We start from the raw sequence: 21080 nt of genomic DNA, 5'->3' as shown, positions 1-21080 counted from the left end.
GCCACAAACGAAGAGGCATATTAGGGAGTCTTCCAGGACAGATGCTCTCGTGGCGGATCATTCTGCAGTGAGGATGAGAGGAGCCCTCCCCAGCTGCAGGAGGGCTCCGTGTTCCCTGCGTATTTTCCTCGCTGTGAGGAGCGAGCAGCAGCTGTGTCCCAGGGAGTTTTGCCATGGCACGCTTCCAGGCGTGGCGTTTGCAGCATTACAGGTGCCTGAGCAGGAACGCAGGCTGAAATCCCCTTGGCTTGCGTGTGTGTGTACTGCATAATTATATCCAGCAGCGTTAAAATTTCTAGATGAGGAATAATTAAACCCTTCCCGGTCCTGGAAAGCTAATACCGTTGTCTAAATCTACTTCGAGATTTTTTGGAATGAATGCTTTCTCTGTGTAAAACATCATTTTAAGAAAGACATTAGCAGTGTCTTCCTCTTCAGGATGTGTAGCTAAAACCACAGTTGGTGTCCATTCGTGTCTGTTTCCCCAGATAATCCCCTCACAGCTCTAAAGTGAAATCTGGGCAGCGGTGCTGCAGCTTGCAGAGCCCGTACTCTTGTTCCTCCAGCCCACTGGGAGCACTGGGCCCGTGGGGACTGTACACATGGGAGAGACCGAAGGATTCGGGCATAAAAGTAAATTTGAGAGTTGATTTAAATTTAAGTAGGGGCTGATACCTGTAATGACTTCCCGGTGCATTCCGATTTATTTTCTGTACAGCAAAGGAAAATTATCTATCTCTCAGAGGTAGTTGTTTCCTCCTTTTTTTTAATTTTTATTTATTTATTTATTCTTAGAGCATCCCCTTTTAGGGGGGAGAAAGTACAAGGTGTTTTCTTTGTGTTCCTGGTGAAGCAAACTGGAAAGATGATGGGTTTAAAACTGTTCCTGTGAGGGCGGTGTGTTGACAGGCTTGTAGTGGTTCAACGTTTCCACTGTTTTTTCACAATTTCTGTCCAGCTTCCTCGGAGGACTGCAGCAGCAGAGTCCTGCTCACCACTGATGGTTTTCTTTAGCAGTCTTCCCCGTAGAAGGAAATGCCTGATACCTGCGACAGCAGATGCATTTTGTTTGATGGTTCTTTAAAATCAATGAGTATTTTTGCATCACCTGTAGCTTTCAGGGCTCGCTGCTGATTTCCTTTCTCTCCTTGCAGTTTGAACATGCCCTGACCTGGGTTCCCACATGTAGTGAGAATGATCCATCGCTATGGTTTGCACTGATCATTCTTTTGTTACCTTCTCTTACACGTCCTTGCCCTCTGTCTTCCCCTCTCACTCCCTTTCCCTTTCAAAACAAAGCCCCATCAGTACTGCCTGACCTCACTGCATGGTGTTTGTGAGCCTTTTTTTTTTTTTTTAATATATCTTTTTGTTCCAAGTCATGCATGTTGCATCTAGCCATGAGCAGGATGCCCAACAGCATGTATTCCTGTCTTTTTCCCCCCTTTTTTTTTCTTTTTTGCTGAAGGAGATATATCCTGGGGATATGATCAATTTGTTAGAGGTGGTTTTTGTGTATGCCTGGTAGAAGAGAACCTAAATAGTGATTGCAGTGCCCTCTACACCGTATCTCCCTGGTTGCCTGTGTTGGCCTTTTGGTTTCACTTGCTTTAAAAATGAGAGGTTATGGTATGTTAAATTTTTCTCATCTTTCATAGCTTCCTCTTATTGTACGTTTTCTTTCCTGTTCACGACGGTGGTTGCAACATAATCGGATCCAGTAAAAAATGTCCTAGGTGAACGTTAGCTAGTGGTTTGTGCATCAAACGTATTGCTTAGCAACAGGAGCTACAAATACTTGTATCCAGCCAGCATGCAGTCAGAATCCTGGATTATTTTAATTAGTAACATTTCTGGCCTCCTGCATTTGATTGGAAAACGAAGCTGCTAATTAAAAGTGTGCAATAATGTAATAGCCAACTTGACACAAACGCTCTCCTGGCTTTGTATGCATCGCTATCATGATTTGGCATAAAGGCACTTCTGAATTACCTGCGTTAATTTCTGTATTGCCTTCACCCTCGTAGCTCGCAGCCTTCTTGTGGAAAGAGCTGCTGGCATAACGCTAGGTGCAGCATTTATTCCTCGGCTGGAGCACGGCTCCCGCAGCGAAGTGCTGCAGTCTGAGCCTACACCGAATTACCACGTCAGACGCGTGCTGTTGATCGTAGCCTGGTTCCACTGTGAGCAGCAGCATGTGGGATTTGCCACAGGTCTTGCACTACACCCAGGAAAGCTCTGCAGCAGCTGACACGGAGACTGATCAAGTAAAAGCCAAGCCTTTGTCTTTAGGTCACGGTCACTTACCAGTGCCTTGATCAGAGCGTTTGTGATGCTAGCTAGGCGGACAGGACAGACTTAGCTTTTGAATAAGTTAATTTTTAACTAGGAAAGACAGGGAGGTTATTTTTTACTGTTTTACTCTTGTTCTTCCTGCAAAGCAGCAACGTTGGGCAGCAATGTGTACCTCCCCTCTGTGAATTAGTCGCAGAAGTGCATTTTAATGGCATTTTTATTTTTTCCTGGCGGGGTCTAGTTGTTCCATACCCAAAACCTTTTTCACAAGAGCCAGTACAGCACATCGGTGTGCTCTGTGTTTGAACCAGCCTAGTAGCATGCACTAGACAACCCATGTCCCCAAAACAGTTCTTATGGTGCAATCGTGCCCGGGCTCTGAGGGTTGCTCTCATCTTGCTCTCAAAACCAGCTGATTTTAAAATGCAGTGCCTTGTAGCCGCTTGGATTTGCTAACTGTAAGCTGCTGGATGATTCTGGCAAATGCATGGGTACCCTAGATAACACTGATTTTGGTAGAGGCAGCACAAGTCTGTGATAGGAAGCTATTCTTTCAGATATCAGATGTAAATAAACTGGAAGAATCGGCTTGGTCACTCTAAGAAAAAGGGGTGTCATCAGGCAGGCACACCCCCAAATGGGGTGTGGGATGAGGGATGGAGATCTTTTTAGTATCTGCTGTTTTTGAGAAGTGATTGAGCCCTATCAAAGCAGCTGCAATAATGTAGAAGAAAATTCAAGAGATCATAGCACCAAGGCTAAGCTTACCTGCTGATCTGCCTGCATGTTAGTTTCCTACAAATCTACTAACACGTCTTTAACCTGAAAACAGTTGTTTTTTCTTTTTTTCATTTTCTTTTTTCTTTTCCCCGTAGTTCTCAATCTGTTTCTTTCCTTTTGGATGTTCCCTGCCTAATTTGTTTCTTTTCTGTTTTTCAGACTTTACTTAAACATTGCGTTTCCATTGATGTTGTCAAATGTTCTTTATTATTTTTTGTTTTCATTCTGCAAACATCACTGATCTTTTTCTTTCCCCCCCCCTTTGGAATTCATAAGAAGATCCCATTTATGCACAGAAGAAAGGTATTAAATTGGAAGGCTTAAGTTTAATTAATTTGCTTTCATATCATTTTCCTAATGCTTAATTAGATCATACATAATATATTAGGATATCATTGAGAGATTTATTTTTGTTGTTTTTTAATCAGTATTTTCTGTCCATTCAATCCTACCTCTCACACTGTCTTCACAGTTTACCGTCTTTTTTCATTGTTTTACTTCTTAATCTGAAGGTCTAAATTAAATTTTTACCTAACTCCTACATATCCAGCTTGCAAAATACTTACTTAGATGCTACAAATCTGAGCTCCAATAGAACTTATTAAATTTCTGAAGTAAGGTTCAAAGCCTTTATTCTACATCCCTCCATATTTGTTCAGTTTTAACCTTGATTGTGTTCATATCGCTTTTTAAAAGTATGTATGGAGATATTAGACAATGTTTGCCCACATGAAAATTAACCATTTTACCCATAGTCAGTTCTCAAGGTATGACCTATTTACTTTCATACAAGCATATGTTTAAGTGTAGCTGAGGTAATTCATAAAGATTTTCCATAATGGTGAATTTCAGAATATGAAAACGGAGTAGACGCACTTGAACCATGAGTCTAAGTTTTATGTATAAATGATTAGGGAATCCAGATATTATCAGGTTAGCAGCATTGAGTCAAAACTAGCAGGGCAATGTCATGCGGCAATAGTAGGTGCATTATTTAGCAAATAAAGTTTTTTTAAAAAATAAGGATAAATAAAATCATTACTAATAATTGAGCAGTGAACATTAAAAATAAGTAATTTTCACAGATCTGTTATAAATTAGGGAATTCAATAGAGACAGAAATTTTTAGTGTATCTTTTAGTAAAGTGTATGTATTGATGAGAAATAAAATAGTCGTTCTGAGCCTGTTCTGTTTTATGATTGAGGGTGGTTTTATTTCTTATTTTTCATTTGTGGGTAGAGCATTGTATTTTACTTCAGTAATAAATTATATTCCTGGTTTCCAGTTCTCAACTCTTCTGGAAATTAAACACTGGTTGGAAAAAGGTCAAAAGTACTTACAAGATTAACTAGAACAGTGTGGGCTTGTAATAAAGGAGTAGTGAGACCCGAAAGAAAGTACAAATTGGGTTTTAATGCTTTCATGGGGGGAAAAAAAGGATGAAAACCTTGTCGTACGTACCTTGTGGTTTCAGTGGCCTCGTGAGGTTCTAGAAACTGAGGTAGGAATGTATCCCCTCTATTTCCTGATGAACCTGTTGCTGTTTAAATTAAATTTTTCATTAAGCTCTTACTAATGCGTTTAGATATAATTCAGTTACAGCTGACTTACAGTCCTTTCTCCCACTCTTTATCATCTAGAATGAGGCATTTATGCCCTAAACTAGCCTTCTATTTGAAAGACACCATTCTAAGCACAGTTTCTTTCATTTTGAACTTCAAGAAATGGACTCTTAATTCAGGCAGGTTATAACAACAGTTGGAAACGTCTGGAAATAACACATTTAATGGCTGCCCCAAGAGATAGAAAGGCAAAAGTAACATGCATGATTATAAGACAGCTAGTTTGTGCTCCTTGATACATGGAGGAAGATACACCTGTGTGTAAGCTTAGAGTTACCAGCACTGCAGTGTGCAGATAGTGGTAGCTGCGGGTGCACGCAAGGTAGTTTGTGTGTCCCCATTGTATGCAGGCTGGGTGGGGACGTGCAACTGTACAAAGAGCTCTGCACAATTCTCTGTGCATCTATCAAGCTCCCATCTTATAAAATATCCCTTGCTCTGCTAAGGGGTTGAACTTGCTCTCCACCGTGATATTAAGAGTTGTAGTGTGATTCATCCTGAGATATTGTGTTGTTACCTGTGATATTTGTTCTGCAGGTTATTTAGCCTGCTTTTGAACAGCTCTAGAGTTTGAGTTATTTTCAGTTCTGAAAGTTTTACAAAGGATTGTTATTTGTTTTGAAATCCAAGCACAGAAAAATTTAAAAAAAAAAATTAAAAAAAAAGGTACATCCTTTTCACCTCTTCTAAAATGCCAGAGTATCAGCCAGACCACCTAGTCAGCTGGTAAATAGCAGTAAGCAATCCTTGTGTTTCCAGGAGTTGTCTCAAGCTGTTAGGAGTGTAATTGTAATTGAGAGATTTGCAGCAGGGCAGGTAACAGCACTTGATAGTGGAACCATGGGGCCGCCATCAGCAGAGACGTGCGGAGAAAACCACAGCGATGAGAATTATCTCGCAGTTGGCCCTGAGAAGTGCCCAACAAATCTCCTGCATTGCACTATCCGACCTCTCCTGCGCTCTGCCAAACGGCTGGAGCCAGTGTTTCCTTCCGACCCCTTCTGCCTGAGGTCACTTCGTGTTTTAAATACAGTGAAAGAAGGCCTGCGTGGCAAAGCCTCATGTTTTCTGCTGCTTTTCACCTACTCTGTCCATCACTGGCACGCAGCAGCACCTTGCTGCTCTGCGGCACATCTCTGCTGCTCTGCCTCCCTGATTTTTGGCTCTTTCTACGATTTTAGCTGCTACAATGGATTCTGCTCAATAAAATGGAGGGCTTGCCTAGGAACTGAAGATAGGAGTTTTCATTTTGCCCTTGAATTCTGGCACAGCAAAGAAGGAAGCAGTATCTTGGTGGGGTATTTTTCTAGTCGCACTCTTGAACCTCTGAGGCAGGGGTTGTCAGACAGCATCCATATGAGCCGAGGTCACCTTTTGTTCAGAATGCTTTGGGGAGAACTTTTGGGTGTACGTGGTTATGGTTTTGATAATTAAGTGAAGCTGTACTTAGTGTACCGTGGCATTTTCTTGCGGAGTGTTTTACTTTTCCTTGTTAAAAGAAATGGCTAGTTCTGATAACTTAGCTCTACAATTATAGATTTTCCCCGTTAAGGTGGTTTTCTACTTTTATACGTATATAATATTCTTGGTAGCAATTACACATGCAAAATCAGCTGAACTACAGTCACTGTTACAGTGTATGATGTTTTTAAGGCAATGTATTTTGTGAGTTCATGAATTTGAGAGGAATTGTAAGTTTGAGCAGGCTATAGCATGATGAGAAGAAAGTTTTATCTAAAGAAATCTGCCAGTTACTACCAGCCAACACTATCCTTACGTTATCATGCTGGTTTTCAGGACTCTGTCTTTTAGGCTTCATAACCTTTTAAAAGCTTTTCAGCTAGGGATGTGAAAGACGTGTCAGGATCCTCATGGCCTTAAACATACCCCGATCCCTTTTGTGGAAAATTAAATTAAACATGATTATTTTTCACTTAAAATTGCAGGTTTAAGAAACAGTTTTTAAAATCCCATTTTTTTTTAACTTTCTGGTTTGAACACTGTTCATGTTGAATATCTTTTGACATTTTGACAATTTTCAAAGTAACTTGTTTTCAAAAGAGTTTGATCTCTGAAAATAGTTTTTAAATGGAAAATCAGAATATATTGATGAAAAATATGCTGGTTTAATATGTAGCAGAAAAAGGATCGCAACTCTAAAGATGCTAATAACTAGATTGTTCAGAAGTGATTAGTCTTGAGCTGTAAGTGATAAAAAATATTTTTGGCTTTGAGAGCAGATATGGCTTAGTTTGGCAAACTGAAGTATAAAAATGATGTTTCTTTTACTTAGAGTTCAGAGCAGTGATGTATTATTTACAAGTCTCTAACTATTTTTAATGTATTTTCCGTAGGAGCAACAGCTGCTGCTCGAAAGGAGGTTATAAGGAACAAGATAAGAGCAATAGGAAAAATGGCTAGAGTTTTCTCAGTGCTAAGGTAAGTTTATTTTTTTGTTTGTTTTATTTTCTGTTAAAGGACAGCTTTTAATGATTACTTAGAGCTCTCTACTGTTCATCAAACAGCAAACTTAATATTTTAATCTACCACCCAACTGAGCTTTGCTGGAACCTTCTAAAGACTGTTTTATTTAGACAGTGCTGCTGTTTATTATGGCTCTGAAAAATCTCCCTCAGTGTTTTTGCTGAACTTGAAACCAACAGGCAGACAAAAGACATCAACAAAGAAAATTGCAGTTACCCTTTTCTAAAGTCCTTTTCTGTCCAGGTGTGCAGGTGTTTTAGCTTCTGTTAGGAAAGAGTTAAATGAAGGGAAAGAGCATCTTCCACATAACATCTCATTAAAAAGGAAGCCAACTGAACCACTGTCACCTATAGTTATTGCTACAGCCACGAGTACAGATGATTAAATATGAAAGCATTAGGGTCATTTAACTAAAAATCCGGGAAATCAGTGCAAACAACAGCAACTCATTACCTTCAGCTGCACTCCCCCAAACACATGAACATGAGTAACTAATTGCTAGCCAATGTTTAGAACTTTCCATTTGATGTCTCTGAGTAGAATAGAAAACATGCTGTACTGTGCTGAGGTCTAAAAATAGAAAATACAGTTCTTCCTCCCTTTCAGCGGAGGGAATTTTTCCAGGAAATGGTATGTTGCTCTGCTGGAGTCAGTTTATGGCTTCTACAGTTGATATAAAATCAAGGTTTGCGTTTTTGGGGGGTTTAATTTTTTTAATGTATTGGTATGATAGTTATGATTGACATAAGAAAAAGGAATAAAAATAGTTACTTCAAGAATACGTTCTTGAATTCAGGTGAAATTTTCTTGTTTTGAGACTCTCCTGCAGCATGCACCTGGGACAGGTTTTCTCTGGGGCTTTTCATGGACACAGCAGTTCACCTGTGCATTGCGTAGTGCAGCAACACAGCTTTAAATTGCAAACTGAAACAGAGAGAGAACCTTATATCTGGGGCTCCAAAACTGTTACATGTGAACTATCAGTGCAGTGGTACCCATAAAAAATAAAAATAAATAATTTTGTAAAAGTTGGCAAAATGCCTTTTCCCTAAACAAGACGGGGGAGCAGTCAAATGTTTCCACCTGTTCCTCTGTATTAAATCTGGCAGAGAGCCTGGAGCTGACATTGTCACCACCTTCATGAAACAGCACGATTATTTTTCTCTGGTGATAGTTGAGCAAACAAAGTTTGGGAAACCTGGCTTTCCCCATGCCCTTGAACTGTAGCTTTTGGATCCCCACTGTATTTTGTTCTGGATTGCATTTTGAAATATAGGATGAATTCAACAGAAACCTGGAATTAAATATGCACAGAAGGGCCTGGAATTTGATGATCAGCTGATTTTTTTTTGATAATTTGCCAATGATTCTCATCACCTATATGTCAAAGACTTTGAGAAGGAACCATGGGGCAGGAATAATTTCAAGCATGAAGTAGAATACAGCATAATTCTTGTTTGTGCCCTGCTTTAAGTGACATGCACGAGCCTAATAGCTCAGGGTTTTAGCACTATTTGAAGCTTGGAGCTCTCTTGAATTATTTCATGAAAATCAGTGTGATGTTTTGAGGTACTAATGGAGATCAGGCTTTATCTTTTCCTGAAAATCTGCCTAATTTATCTTTTCCTGAAAATCAGCTGAATTTATCGCAGTGTTTCATGAGACTTTTTTTTTTTTTCCACTACTGCATGCATCCCAACATCTCCAGAAGGCCAGAATGGACTGTATCTGGTAGAGAAGCCAGCAGTTCACTCACTGGAGCTGCTGAGTCTTGGATACGTGTTTGTTTATTTTTTTTTTTTGATACTGATGGGCCTTAAAAGTTTGCAGGATGGAGTGAAGACAAAGTATATTTGTTCTCCCTTAACTTTAACCAGCAAATATAGCACGCCCTCACTGTGTATAATAGGCAGATAAATAGGTACATCAAATGGACAATTTTGCTGAGCAGTCTTCCAGGTAGATGAGTGCCATTTCACCCCAGCCACCATTGGGTGTACCTCTTCTCTTGCCTGGTAAAGGTTGATTCTCCTCAGATTGATGCTAGGCTTCTACACAGATAAGATTACATGAGGTTAATCCTCCAAGTCCTATTCCGACAGAATAGCCTGGATTATTTTTTCAGTCTTGCCAGCACAGTCAACATTTAACACACGAGTGTTTGATAATGGTGTATAACCCTACAAAGACTGAGGTAACACTGTCATCTAAAACTATATATTTCAGAAATCTGTGAGGTTCCTGTCTGTCATTGCTGTTCTGTGAAACCTGTTTGACTAATTGTTGAAAAGCTTTTCCAAATAATCTTCACCTGATCTGACCGCATTCAAAGGGCTCTGTTCTCAGAGCCAGAGTGGCCACCTCCCTTGAGATATGTTTTAAATGTAGCCTGAATGTAAAGCTCATATCTGAGATCATTTCAGCCACTTCCATCTCAAAATTAGGCATCAAAAAACCGCTATATTCAGTTTCAAAGGTTGTAGAAGAGCTTTGCTAGGAAAAGCCATAAGAAAGCCATAAGACTTAAGCTCAGTGGAAGACCTTGTGATTCTCTGTCATAGCCTCTCTGTAACTTTGTATTTTCCAGCCTAGCTTTTCTTTGGGTGTATCTAGACAGGGGGGAGGTAAATAAAATACTTAATCAGTTCATTTTTATTTTAAAAAAGTTAAATAAAGGAGGTGAAATACAAAATTAATAACACTGAACATTAGCTAAAAGTCTTTAAAGTTTGTTGAGATCAAATCAGAGATTTGTTGCGGACATGTACTTTAAAGATAATGAAAAATACAATGCATAAACATTTCCTTTGAAGGTGAAGCTAAAAGTGATCCTGAGGTTTAGTTCAAAAAACAGAAGAAATTGACTGAATTGAAAATGCAGACAGATATTTTCTTGTAGAGGCAGATAATCAAGAGCAAGCAAATCTTTTAATGTGTCATACTCTGTAGTGGCATTACAATACCCTGCTAGTTCAGGCAATATTGGGCTATTGCTGTAGTTCTAATTGCCTAGGCAGCTTGAAAACAGTCACAGTCTAATTTTGACTTTTACACTAGGAAAAGTATGTGTAGAAGAAGAAACATTTTCAGACTAAAAATGGAACTTGAAGAGTATATGTCATAGATAAACAAGAGTCGCTTAAAATACATGATTAATTCAGGCCATGTAGAGGTCTAAAGAAAATTGTATGTGCTAGAATTGTTGAGAGACAGTTTTGATAGACAAAACCACATTATCCTCGAGTGGATGCGGAACTAAATTCTGCCTTTGTGTTTGCTTCCTCCAGTTTAATGTCATTATATGTTTCAAAGTAAAACACTTCAAAATATTCTTCTCTTAAAGAATTGGGGTCAGTTTTGCTGCTGAGAAAGTATGTCATCAGCATTACAGTGCTTGCAGAAGGCTGTACATAACTTTTTCTGGATAGAACTGTTGTATTTCTCCTGGCATATATTGAAAACTGTATGTATTTGGGGACCTGGAAAACACATTTAGATTTCCTAAAATATTTCCCTTAATTCCTGTATCATTTTCAGCATAGAAAACTATAAGAGTACTAGCAAGGTTGAAAGTGCTCATTAATTTTAATGAGTTTCTAGCTCCTTTTTTTTAAAGTGGCTGATGATCAATAATAAATAATGCATCTCAGTGCTAGTGTAGACAAAAACAAAACAACAGCTTATTGTGTGATCCAAGAATCAACTACTGAGACAGATTTAAATATATTGTTGGCAGTAACTGCTCCTTTGCTCTTCCTCCTTTCAAGTTTGTGGTTTCAGCACCATGTTCCAATGTGGGCATTTGCATACACTGTTTGATAGATGCAGGTTATACTGATGCTATAGGGGGAGTCTGTGCATCGCGTGGTGCAAAGGTGAAGTACTTACATATATAAAGGAGAAATCCCAAATGTTTTGAGGGGAAACTGCATCAACGCTGGAACTGCACCAACAGCAGATTCTCTCTTTCCTGTTAAGGAGATAGGAGATAAAAAAAAAAAAAAAAATTATTGCAGGACAGGTGTAGCATAAGGTGTAGCTAGAATGCTCTCTGTATTTTTTTGGGAAAAAAGTAAAATAACAATGATTTTGCTATATTTTTTCTTCTGCAGAGAAGAGAGTGAAAGTGTGCTGACGCTGAAAGGTCTGACTCCAACAGGAATGCTGCCCAGTGGTGTGCTCTCTGGAGGAAAACAAACACTGCAAAGCGGTAAGCATGTTTGCCTCTGTGTGTCATTATGTGTAAAAGAAACAATTGATTTTTAACTGGAGAACCCAAGGAAAATAACCACACTCTTCTCAGAAATAAATAAATAAAGGACAGAATAAAACAGATGGCTTGCTGTACTGGAGCATTTGGAGCAGTTCACGTAAGGCCAGTTCTCAAGACTTATTACGTACCACTGATTTTCAAAGAAGGAGGGAAAAAAAGTCCCTGAGAATCAACTGTTCAGAATGGTAGATCAGCATCACATGTGAAGTGCACTCTTCCCACAGTTTATAGAGTCGTCTTTTATTTTTCTCAATAGCAGCTTTTGATACACTGAGTACAGAAGATTCAGCTTAGATAATGACACTCAAACTCTTATTTTATCTGATTTGTTCTTCCTCACAGAGAATCACCAATGAAAATAGTTCTAGAAGTAGATTTTATCTTCTAGCAATCCTAGGTGACAGCATGAGAACAATTTCACATTCTGATTTAAGCCAAAGTGAAGGGAGGCTCTTACAAACACTGTGTTTGCCTTGTACACAAACACAATACAGATTGTCAGTTCAGTTTTATACCAAGCGCTTTTTGTTACAGGAAATCTCTAAGTCTGCCTTTGATGAAATATTCCTTGTGGGATAAGAAGCTGCAAAGTATTTAATTTACTACTATAAGCTCTCCTTTTTTCTGTACAGTATATAGCAGGCACGCAAGAGTGTCTCTCACTTACTGAGGTTCTATTGGCAGTAGATGTTAGAAATAGAAATGTTTTATAATCTTAACACAGTCTCAGCCTCTGATTTTCTTGTTTCCTTCCTGGAGCATTCTTTCTCTGTATTTTTTCCCCCTTTACTGTCTCTTTTCCTACCTAGAAGATTCAGGTATTCTGTGGTAAACTTTCATTTCCCCTTTTTTCCTTCCCTTTTTTCTTTTTTGACGACTTGTGTGTTACAGACATAGTAACGTTCTGCTTTGAAAATGCTGCAATATGATTCCACAGGGTCGCGCTTGCTATCTAGGCTTTTCACTGTATAGTTGCTTTATGTTTGTCAGAAAATTTTGTCCAGGAAAACTGCTACTGTTGCCCTAGCAAAATAGTAGGAACTGACTGAAATGAATTGGAGAAAATTGCCTACACTTCTTGTTGACTAAAAGTAAAATCTCCTCATACTGCAGTATTGTAGCATAGTAAAACATTACTATAAAACAATGCTCCTGCATTGGTTAACACGTAGTAGTACCTCATTCACTAAATCTGAAATCTACATAGTTTCTGTTAAGCACCCATTGTTGTGTGTTTTAACAGAAAATATGAGTAGTATGTTCTGTGGAAGTAATACATCTTAGCTGTCTTTTTTTTTTTTCTCCCTAATGTGTCAGTGCTGGTTTGGATCTGGTTATTCATTTTAATTTCTCATCGTAGTTGTCATGTTTCCTTTTCTTTTATGCTTGTATTGGTTTAGTTCCTTGATTTTTGCCATCTCTCTCGCTCTATAGCTTGAGAGGCATAAGATTACCTTGATGCATGTGGATTAGTTTCTCTAATTTCCCCATGCAGCAAGATAACGGTATGTATTTTTTTAATATTGATCTCAATCCATTGGAGGACAAAAAAGCTTCTCCATGGAGAAAAATAAAAGAAGAGAAATTAAAAACAAACAAACTATTCTCTACACCAACAAAGTTCTTGAAAAATCGAAATTTCTTTAAATATTTAACAATAGCAGTGCTGTATTAGATCACATTTGCTGATTTGCTTCAGCATCTAAATCTCTGACTACTGTAGAAACAAATTGAAACCAGAACTGATGGTTAGAATTCAAATGAAGGCCAAGTTTTTTAAGAACAATGAAGTTTTCTAAACGGTGGTAACATACGGTGTATCCATAACACTGCAGCAATCTCCTGATTACAAAATTTTCTCTTTCCAACCAGGCTTTGCAATTCTGTGGGCCCAAGGGCTTTCAATATGGTATCTATGTCCACCAGTTGAAAACATTAAAAGAATTTTGTTTTCAAAGATTAGGTTGCCATAAAGGATGCTTACAGATGGAGCAGACTGAGTGAGATTGCAAGCAAAGAAAAAAGCTCTCTGAGCAAACTCTTTCCCATGTTGTGGGGAGGTTTCTTTTAGTCAGCAGAGAGAAAAAACTTTCTTAGAAGTTGCAGATGTGGTTCTTTTGCCCTGTACCAGCAGTGAATACTTTTCAAGCTGAATTTGTAAGTGGTATGAATTTTGTGTGATGGCTTTAAGCCAGTTTTTGTTCTCTTTTGACAGAGCAAATCAAACCACTCTTATTTAAAACTGAGAGAATTATACAATAAACATTGCAGGTCAGATATACGATATGGAAGACGTTTTCATTTTGTAAGATTTTTTTTTTTATGAGTCAAAAGAAAGCTATTCAAATATGCCTTTATGAACTTTGTGAATCTTTCTGCTTCAAAACAAACTGTAGCTTAATTCAATCTGCAATTTATTGTTTTTGTGTAGCATTTCTCTGTGTGTGTCTGTTTTGCCAAAATCCAGCACTTACAGTAACATTAGTGTGTTAGCTCCTTTGCTATTCACTGACTTGTTCTTAGAGTTAAAATCCTCTGCTCATTTTTCTCATTCGTTTTGCTACCCCTTTCTTCTCTTCAGCTACTGTTGAGGCTATTGAGGCTGATGAAGGTAAATTGGCCAGTCCCCTTTCTGTTGGTGCTACAACAGATAAGGGCTCTGCTGGGTGTATTCATTTTGCTGTAGCTTGTACAGATTGTGTGGGTGTTGGGCTAACAATTGTGGCTCGGTATTAACCAAAATGTAATTGCTTTAAAGGGGAAAATGTATTTTTTTTTGTTGTTGTTGTTGTCTGTTTTTCTTTCTGAAAGTTACAATCATGTTGGAATCCTTCCTCTATGTTGAACCAAGCACTGAGTAATGCCACAGTAGGAGATCAGGGGACTTGGATCTCAAGGGACATAACTCGGCAGCAGCTCATAAATACTCAGTGACACATAGCTCCAAAGCTGTACACTAAAGGCTGGCTCTGCCTCTAATCATTCTCAGCAATCTCTGGTCAAGGCAAACACACAGGTTTTTTTAAATATTTTTTGTTGTTTTTTCTTTTTTTCAGTTTGCTTTTTCTTTTACTTTTAAGTCACTAGTGAAAAATTTTTATTGGTCTTTTGTTAAAGTTCAGCATGTTTGTTTCTCTTTAAGTAAAACAACATGACACATTTGTCTGTAAGACGTCTGTTTCCTCTGGTAGTGGCAGTTTACACACTGGATATTTACATTAGAGCAACCATTAACACTAGCACCATTTTAGCTACAAACATAAAGAGAGTGGCTGCCTCAGAAGGTTTCTGAGTGTTAGTATCAAAAGCTATGGTGCTTTATTGACAGACCTCTAAGTTAACCCCTAAGCAATTTTTAACTACACAGCTAAGACCTAAGTAATTACATATTGCAATACAGATGTACAATATTCATTCAGCATTATAAAGTTTTGGAAGAAGAATTTTCATAATTCCCCTTTAAAACAAAATTCTTCAGTTGTATTTTGTTCTTGCCCCTCTCAAATTTTCTGCGGGTATTTTTTTTAGTTAATTTAAAAAAATAAAATAAAATCTGATGATTGCTGTCCGTTGGTGAGATGTGCCCTTTTGGCCAGCTGAATTTGTTTTTGATTTTTGTAAAGCAGTGAATAAGATTCTAGAACAAATAAGTAAGAGAAAATACAACTGCTTTCTAAATAGCAGTGAGTAAGCTGCTATTTATGTTGGAATTATCTATTCCTATCGGCAATCTCTAATCTGCAGTGTGCATTCTCGTTGACAGTTTGGCTGTTTTCTGTGATTTTCTGTGACTATGTGTTGTGTTTAGTATACTCTCAATGTAAACTGCTAATACTCGTTGTCTGACCAGCAACTACAGCAGAGCACCTTCTTCAGTATTACAGATGATAATGTGTCTGCTTGAAATACAATTGGTTGAACGTGATCCTGTTCCAGCAATACGCACTCTTCAAGTTAATTCTTGATTTGCCATCCTCGCTAGTTAGGCACGCAACCATAGTCATAACGACTACTCTACACAGACGAAGCTAACGATGGAGAAAATGTTTCGTCCTTTTCTAATTGTCCCTCTGCAGTTTTGATTCAGGGCCTGATGACACCAGGTGCTCCATACCTGTAATTCCAACTGGGCTGTGCTACTTGCAAGCTCCAGAACACAGCAACTGTTTCAGCTTCAACACGGCCATCCATTAAACTGTTGCTTTAAGGGATTGGCCTGGGTGCTTGTTAGACATCTTCATTTTTGTGGTAGACGATAAAGAAAATTACTTGAAAAAACTTACCATAGGGCCTGTTCTGTTTTCACTGCTCCATCCCTGCTCACTTGACTAATCTCCATTATGTTGTTGTTTTTTCTAATTTAAAGTATGATACATGTTAAAACCATGCACTTCAAAGTTCCAATATAACATTTGTGAAACTGGTTACGGAACTAAATCCTGAGGCAAACAGGATCTATCCATTTTCACAGGAATGGTTGGCAAAAATCTCAGCATGAAAATGCTTTTCTCACTCCCCACAAAATGCAAGGAGTGGTAGATTGGTACCAGGGATGTTCGGAGGTCTGGGGGTTTTGGTTTTGTTTGCCTTTTTTTTTTTTTTGTTAGCAGAAGTACAAGCTTGTACAGAATTGGGACTTCATATTGCAAGGAGATGAGGGGTACTTGAGGGAAGAGGGGAGAAGGTAAAAGGTGGGAAAGAATATTGAATCAAGAATATTGAATTTGATCTTTGAAACTCCCCTACCACTTTTCTACCCAGGGAGTTTGCAGTTTCCTGGTACTAACACACCATTTCTGCTATATGGCATGTTAAGATAGAGGCTTAACAAAAGTGCAACCAGCGTTCTGGAAGTACAGCACACGGATTTGGCGTTGATAAGAGAAAAGCACACAGAAGGCTATTACAAATTTGCTACGGAGCTGCGAGCTGCTGTTTGCCTACAGCGCTTTTTTCTCTTTTGCTTTAAATCTAACTATCTTAAACTCATCAATCAAAGAAAAATAAATAAATCACACTCTGTGAGTATGTTCCTGAGCCTGCGGCTGCCTTCTGAGGTCAATGAGGCCTCATCGGTGCTGCTGCTGAAAGGCCGTTCAAAAGTCCTCGGATCCAGTTGGAACTTTGGTCCTTGGTGAATTTATTCTCAAAGTTCAGTTGTACCAATATGCCAAAATAATGATACGATAGCCCTCATCTGCGTTGCACGGCATTCCTGCTGTCCCACTCAAACTGCTTTTTAGAGTCCCGGGAGGTTGGGGAGTGACCGACCGGCAAGCGGCTGTCCCGCACTGAGACCCTAGGACGAGCTGTTATAGGGTCAGCCCGAATGCCCTATAGCTTTACCATGAAGACTGGCCACGTCACATCATCACTGCTTGTAACTGGCCAGTGCTTCCAGAGTTTGTGTGGGCTCTGAAAACCAAAGGGGAGTTTTCCCTGAGTGAGGATGTCATGGAGAGGCCTAACGTTGTAGGCCATAGGCTCTAGGCCATGACAACCAAAACCACCTCACTGGGTCACTGCTTGCCCTGAGCATCGTTCCGACTTACAGACCGTAGCTTCACAGCAGCCTCTTAGTATTTTAAGCTGAGCCCCAGAGGACAGCAAAGTAGTGGGAGATGATTTTGTTTGTAAAAAAGTAGTTGGGTTGCAAGAGATGGCGGCGGCTCGCCCCCAGCTCTTTCTGCATACGGTAAGGAGTCCGTCGTGTTGTCAGATCTTCTCATTGCCTTCTTCGCAAAGAAGGACGTTGCTAAGTTGGGGGAAAAACTGCCAAGAGTTCCACGTTGCTAATTGTACTTTTTAATAATCCTTTATTTAGCTATCAAAGGATTTTCACCCCAGCATAAGATCACTAGCTTCGAAGAGGCCAAAGGCTTAGATCGAATTAATGAGCGAATGCCTCCGCGCAGAGATGTGCCATCTGATGCCAACCTTAACTCCATCAACAAGGCAATCTCCACAGAGACTAATGGCACTGACAGCAACGGCAGTAATAGCAGCAATATTCAGTGACCACTTCCTGGGCGGGGGGTTGAGCTGCAGGGCGCGATGGGGTTGCTGCACATCAGCAGTTGGATGTTCTTGCCTCTGATAATAGCTTACTTGCTCTGGGGGCCAGGTGTTGGATTCAGTTTACAAAATCATCTACGAAGAGATCGTAAACTTTAATTTGGTGGGAGGGGGGTGGGGGATAGACACCTCCTTTGGATATGCCTTTAAAATGCTTGTAGAAAAATGAAAGCTAATGCTGGTATATATTGCAAAGTTAGGGGAATGAACATGTTTTCCTACTGCATTGGGAACTTCTAGATATGTTACTGAAAGGCCTTTTGTTATGTTACTGGACATGAAAACTTTGTTTAATTTCTTACTAACTATTGTACGTTTACAGTTGCAGCACTAAACATGGACAACATCAAAACATTTTTAACAAAATGTACAAACTAAATAAGGACTATTTATTGATAATGTTTTGCTACTCTTGTCAGACAATGGCTATGAAATAAATTAGGCAGTCTTAAAAAATATAGAAAAAAAAAGAAAAAAAAAAAGAATGTTGGAAATTTGTTTAAAATGCCAAAAAAAGAGAGAGAGAAAGAGAGAGAGAGAGTGAGAGAGAGACAGTTTAATTTTGTACAGATTATGCTTACCTCAGGTTTCTTTAGTGTGCTTCAATGCCCTTCTTTAAATATAACACTTATCTTACTAATTTGGCAGCGATTATCCTTTTCTTTGTTTAAAAAAAAAAAAAAACTGGAATAATGATAACATTTATCTTTTTTTTTTTGCTGTTTATATTTAGGGGGGTTTGGTTTGGGGGGTTTTCTTTTTTTTTTTTTTTTTGGTAAATCAAGTCTTGGTTGTGGCTTGCTGAATTTAAATATTTATGAGTGGTGCATTTTTAAGTATAGTGAACAAGACACCATATTAAGTGCAGTGAAAAGCATCTATATTCTGTAAAAATCTGCCTATGCATGTTTTTTAAGAAAAAAAAATGGCTGTATAGGCCTGTATGGGACTGTAATGCGCTTAGTGGTCTGACTTATACTGGAAATGTATGTATACTGGCGTACTTTATATTCTCTAAAAAAAAAAATGCTTAATGCCTTTGAAATTTTGTAATCGAAAAAAAAAGCTTTGAAAAATCTAAGGGGAGAGTATTCTTAAAGTTTTTAACATAAGCTTGTCAGTGCACATATAGATGGGTAGCATGTTTAGCAAACCTTGTGAAATTTAAATAAGTTTGTAGTTACATGTGAAATTCTAAATGCATGATAACTGTTAATGTCATAATGGTTTAGTCATTTTGTTATGTTCTGTCATGTGCCACAAAATGTGTAATTTTTTCACTTTTTTCCCTTTGTATATCAGTTACGGGTTTCGACTGGTTCATTCTAAAAAAAAAGAAAAAGAAACAAAACAAAACAGTCCATTGATATTTTTTAACAATTGTATAAGTGCCCAAGTAATTCACTACAGCCTACAGCCTTGCCTTTGTAATTTGACTTCGAAATGTTGGCAATCAAAAGCATGCACTTGTAACAATGAAAGAAGCATTTTATATTACTACTCAATAAAAATGTGCATGAACGTAAGTGCTCTTCCCTTTCTTGCTGACTAAATCTCAGAAGTGTGCGCACACGTTCGTGCGTTTGTTGCTCTCTTTTGCTTTTTGAACAAGTGGAGACCATCTGCGTAAAGGAAGAAGGACACGTTTCACAGTTCAAGGTCAGTTCTTTACTAAGAAAAATGCATTTATTACCTAGCTGCACTAAGCTACTGAGCGCTGCTTCTGCAAATTCCCTGTATGTCTGATTTTTCCCCCAAGTTCTAGGTAAAAAGGGTTTTTTTCTCTGAAATGAGTAGAATGTATCCCACTAATAGAGTGCACAAGAAATAATATGCTTTCTGTGTGGTTTGCTCTCTCATCTACAGTGCCCTGTGATTGTAATTTGCTTTTCTATCCCCCCAATGTTGTTGCAGACTGTTACTAGAAACAAATATTAGATGATTCATACCTGGAAATCTAAACTTACAGAGAAAGCTTGGAATTGGTAGCAGAAGGACTCATCTTAGGCTCTCACAGCAGAGAGAAAATTCCAGTTCAAATACAGGTTCCTCTTTTTCCGTTGTGACTTGCGAATTATGAAGATGTAATTACGGTATGTGACTAGCATCCCGCCCTCTGTGGAAACAAGGAAATGGTATGGACAGACCTCGCAAATGTTCCTAGCCAGCTCTCTTCCTGTATTTGAAAAGGTGAATTAGTATCATTTGCAATCTTCCTTTAGGAAAGGAAAAAAAAACAAAAAACGATGCTTTTCAGTATCAGATTTCAAATGCTGTCTTTTAGTCAGAGATGAATTGTCAAAGCTCTGTGTTTTTTTTTCTCATTTTCTCCCTGACTGTGCTCAGCATCCTTCCACAGTCCATCATCCTGTGAAGAAGTGATGGAAAATGCCAAACGGTGTGACAACGTGGGTATTGCTTTAGTCTTCCTTTCAGGTAGCATTATTAAATGTTGGCCTGGTGCCTGTTTTCTTATGTGTTCTTCCCACTTTAGCCCTGTCTTGTAATTTTTGGCAAGATAGGAATGGTGGCAAAAATGCGGTGAATTCATAATATCCATGGCTGCGAAGCTGGATTAATTTTAGATTTAAAGTTTTATTTAGGCTTATATAGAAATGAAACACAAAGGGGAGACATGCAGGGTCTAACTGCATCTGATCGGTGGAACTGCTCATCTGATGAATGACAACGGTCTCTGGAAAAAGTAATGGTAAAACTCAGTAATTATTTTTTGTTAAATCAGTCCTAGGGATGTGCTAGCTGAACAATTGTAGGTTACCTCATGTGAGTTTTTCTGTAGGGATGCCTGAGCTAGCACTCAGCAGCTAGTTTGTACACCATAGAGCCGAGTTGTTTGTCGCTGCAAAATGTTGTCTGGATTCGTTTAACTCAGGCCCTGGCAGTTGCCTAACTCAATTTAACAGGAAGAAAGGAGTTTTTCCATCAGCAGCAGTGGTGTTGCTTAGACCTCTCAATCGGTGAGCTTAACCCAAGCTATCAAAGCTAAAAATCAGCCATGGGTTTGCAAATGCCTGCTGCAGTTGCTCAAGAACTTAGGAGTAAGCAAGGTAGCACAGGCTGAGTACTGCATCAGGAAATGCACAAGTTCTGTGTGGTCAGTCAGGATATATATATATTTATTTAACTTTTTCTGTCTTGGAAGAATAGCAAATGCCCTGAGTGTATGAAATAGCAGCTTCCCGTGGGTCCAGGTAAGATGGCCCAGCTCTGCAGGACCGGGTCCCGCTGTCCTAACGTGGGGCAGGTTCTGGGTGAGCTCTGAGGGGTATCCCGCTCTATAATTTCATGTTCTCAAAGGATAAAACCATTTTTCAAAGGTCATCTCTTTCCAGGGCATCCCATTTCTTCCAGCTGTCCTTTTTCCTGCTACAGAAAGAGCTATAGATGAATTCGAAGAAAAAACGTGGTGCCACAGAAGGCTGAGTTTTGGATGGTCTCACTCAGAGAAATGCCACACACTGAAGCACATCTCTCTTTACAGGTTTCTTTGCATCATCGGTGCCTACATCAGGATTTACTGGATTATGAT

General features: G+C 38.9%; 1 protein-coding gene across 7 annotated transcripts in view; it reads left to right on the top strand.

Annotated features, from left to right (window-relative positions):
- Positions 1-19056, top strand: part of PPP3CA (protein phosphatase 3 catalytic subunit alpha) — a 190338-nt gene extending 171282 nt beyond the window's left edge. For 3 of the 7 annotated variants that reach the window (XM_068681840.1, XM_068681834.1, XM_068681841.1), the window contains exons 11-15: positions 3352-3378; positions 7053-7137; positions 11295-11392; positions 14037-14066; positions 17280-19056. In XM_068681840.1, the coding sequence (XP_068537941.1) occupies positions 3352-3378; positions 7053-7137; positions 11295-11392; positions 14037-14066; positions 17280-17473 (434 nt within the window). In that variant the 3' untranslated portion in view covers positions 17474-19056. The remainder of the gene's footprint in view (positions 1-3351; positions 3379-7052; positions 7138-11294; positions 11393-14036; positions 14067-17279) is intronic. The other 4 variants (XM_068681835.1, XM_068681836.1, XM_068681838.1 and 1 more) reach the window with 4 other exon arrangements.
- The last annotated feature ends 2024 nt before the right edge of the window (positions 19057-21080 follow it).

The sequence above is a fragment of the Anas acuta genome, chromosome 4 (assembly GCF_963932015.1).
Source record: "Anas acuta chromosome 4, bAnaAcu1.1, whole genome shotgun sequence".
NCBI lineage: Eukaryota > Metazoa > Chordata > Aves > Anseriformes > Anatidae > Anas > Anas acuta.
The sequence above is the reverse complement of the archived record's forward strand: the minus strand, read 5'-3'. Positions and strand labels throughout refer to the sequence as shown.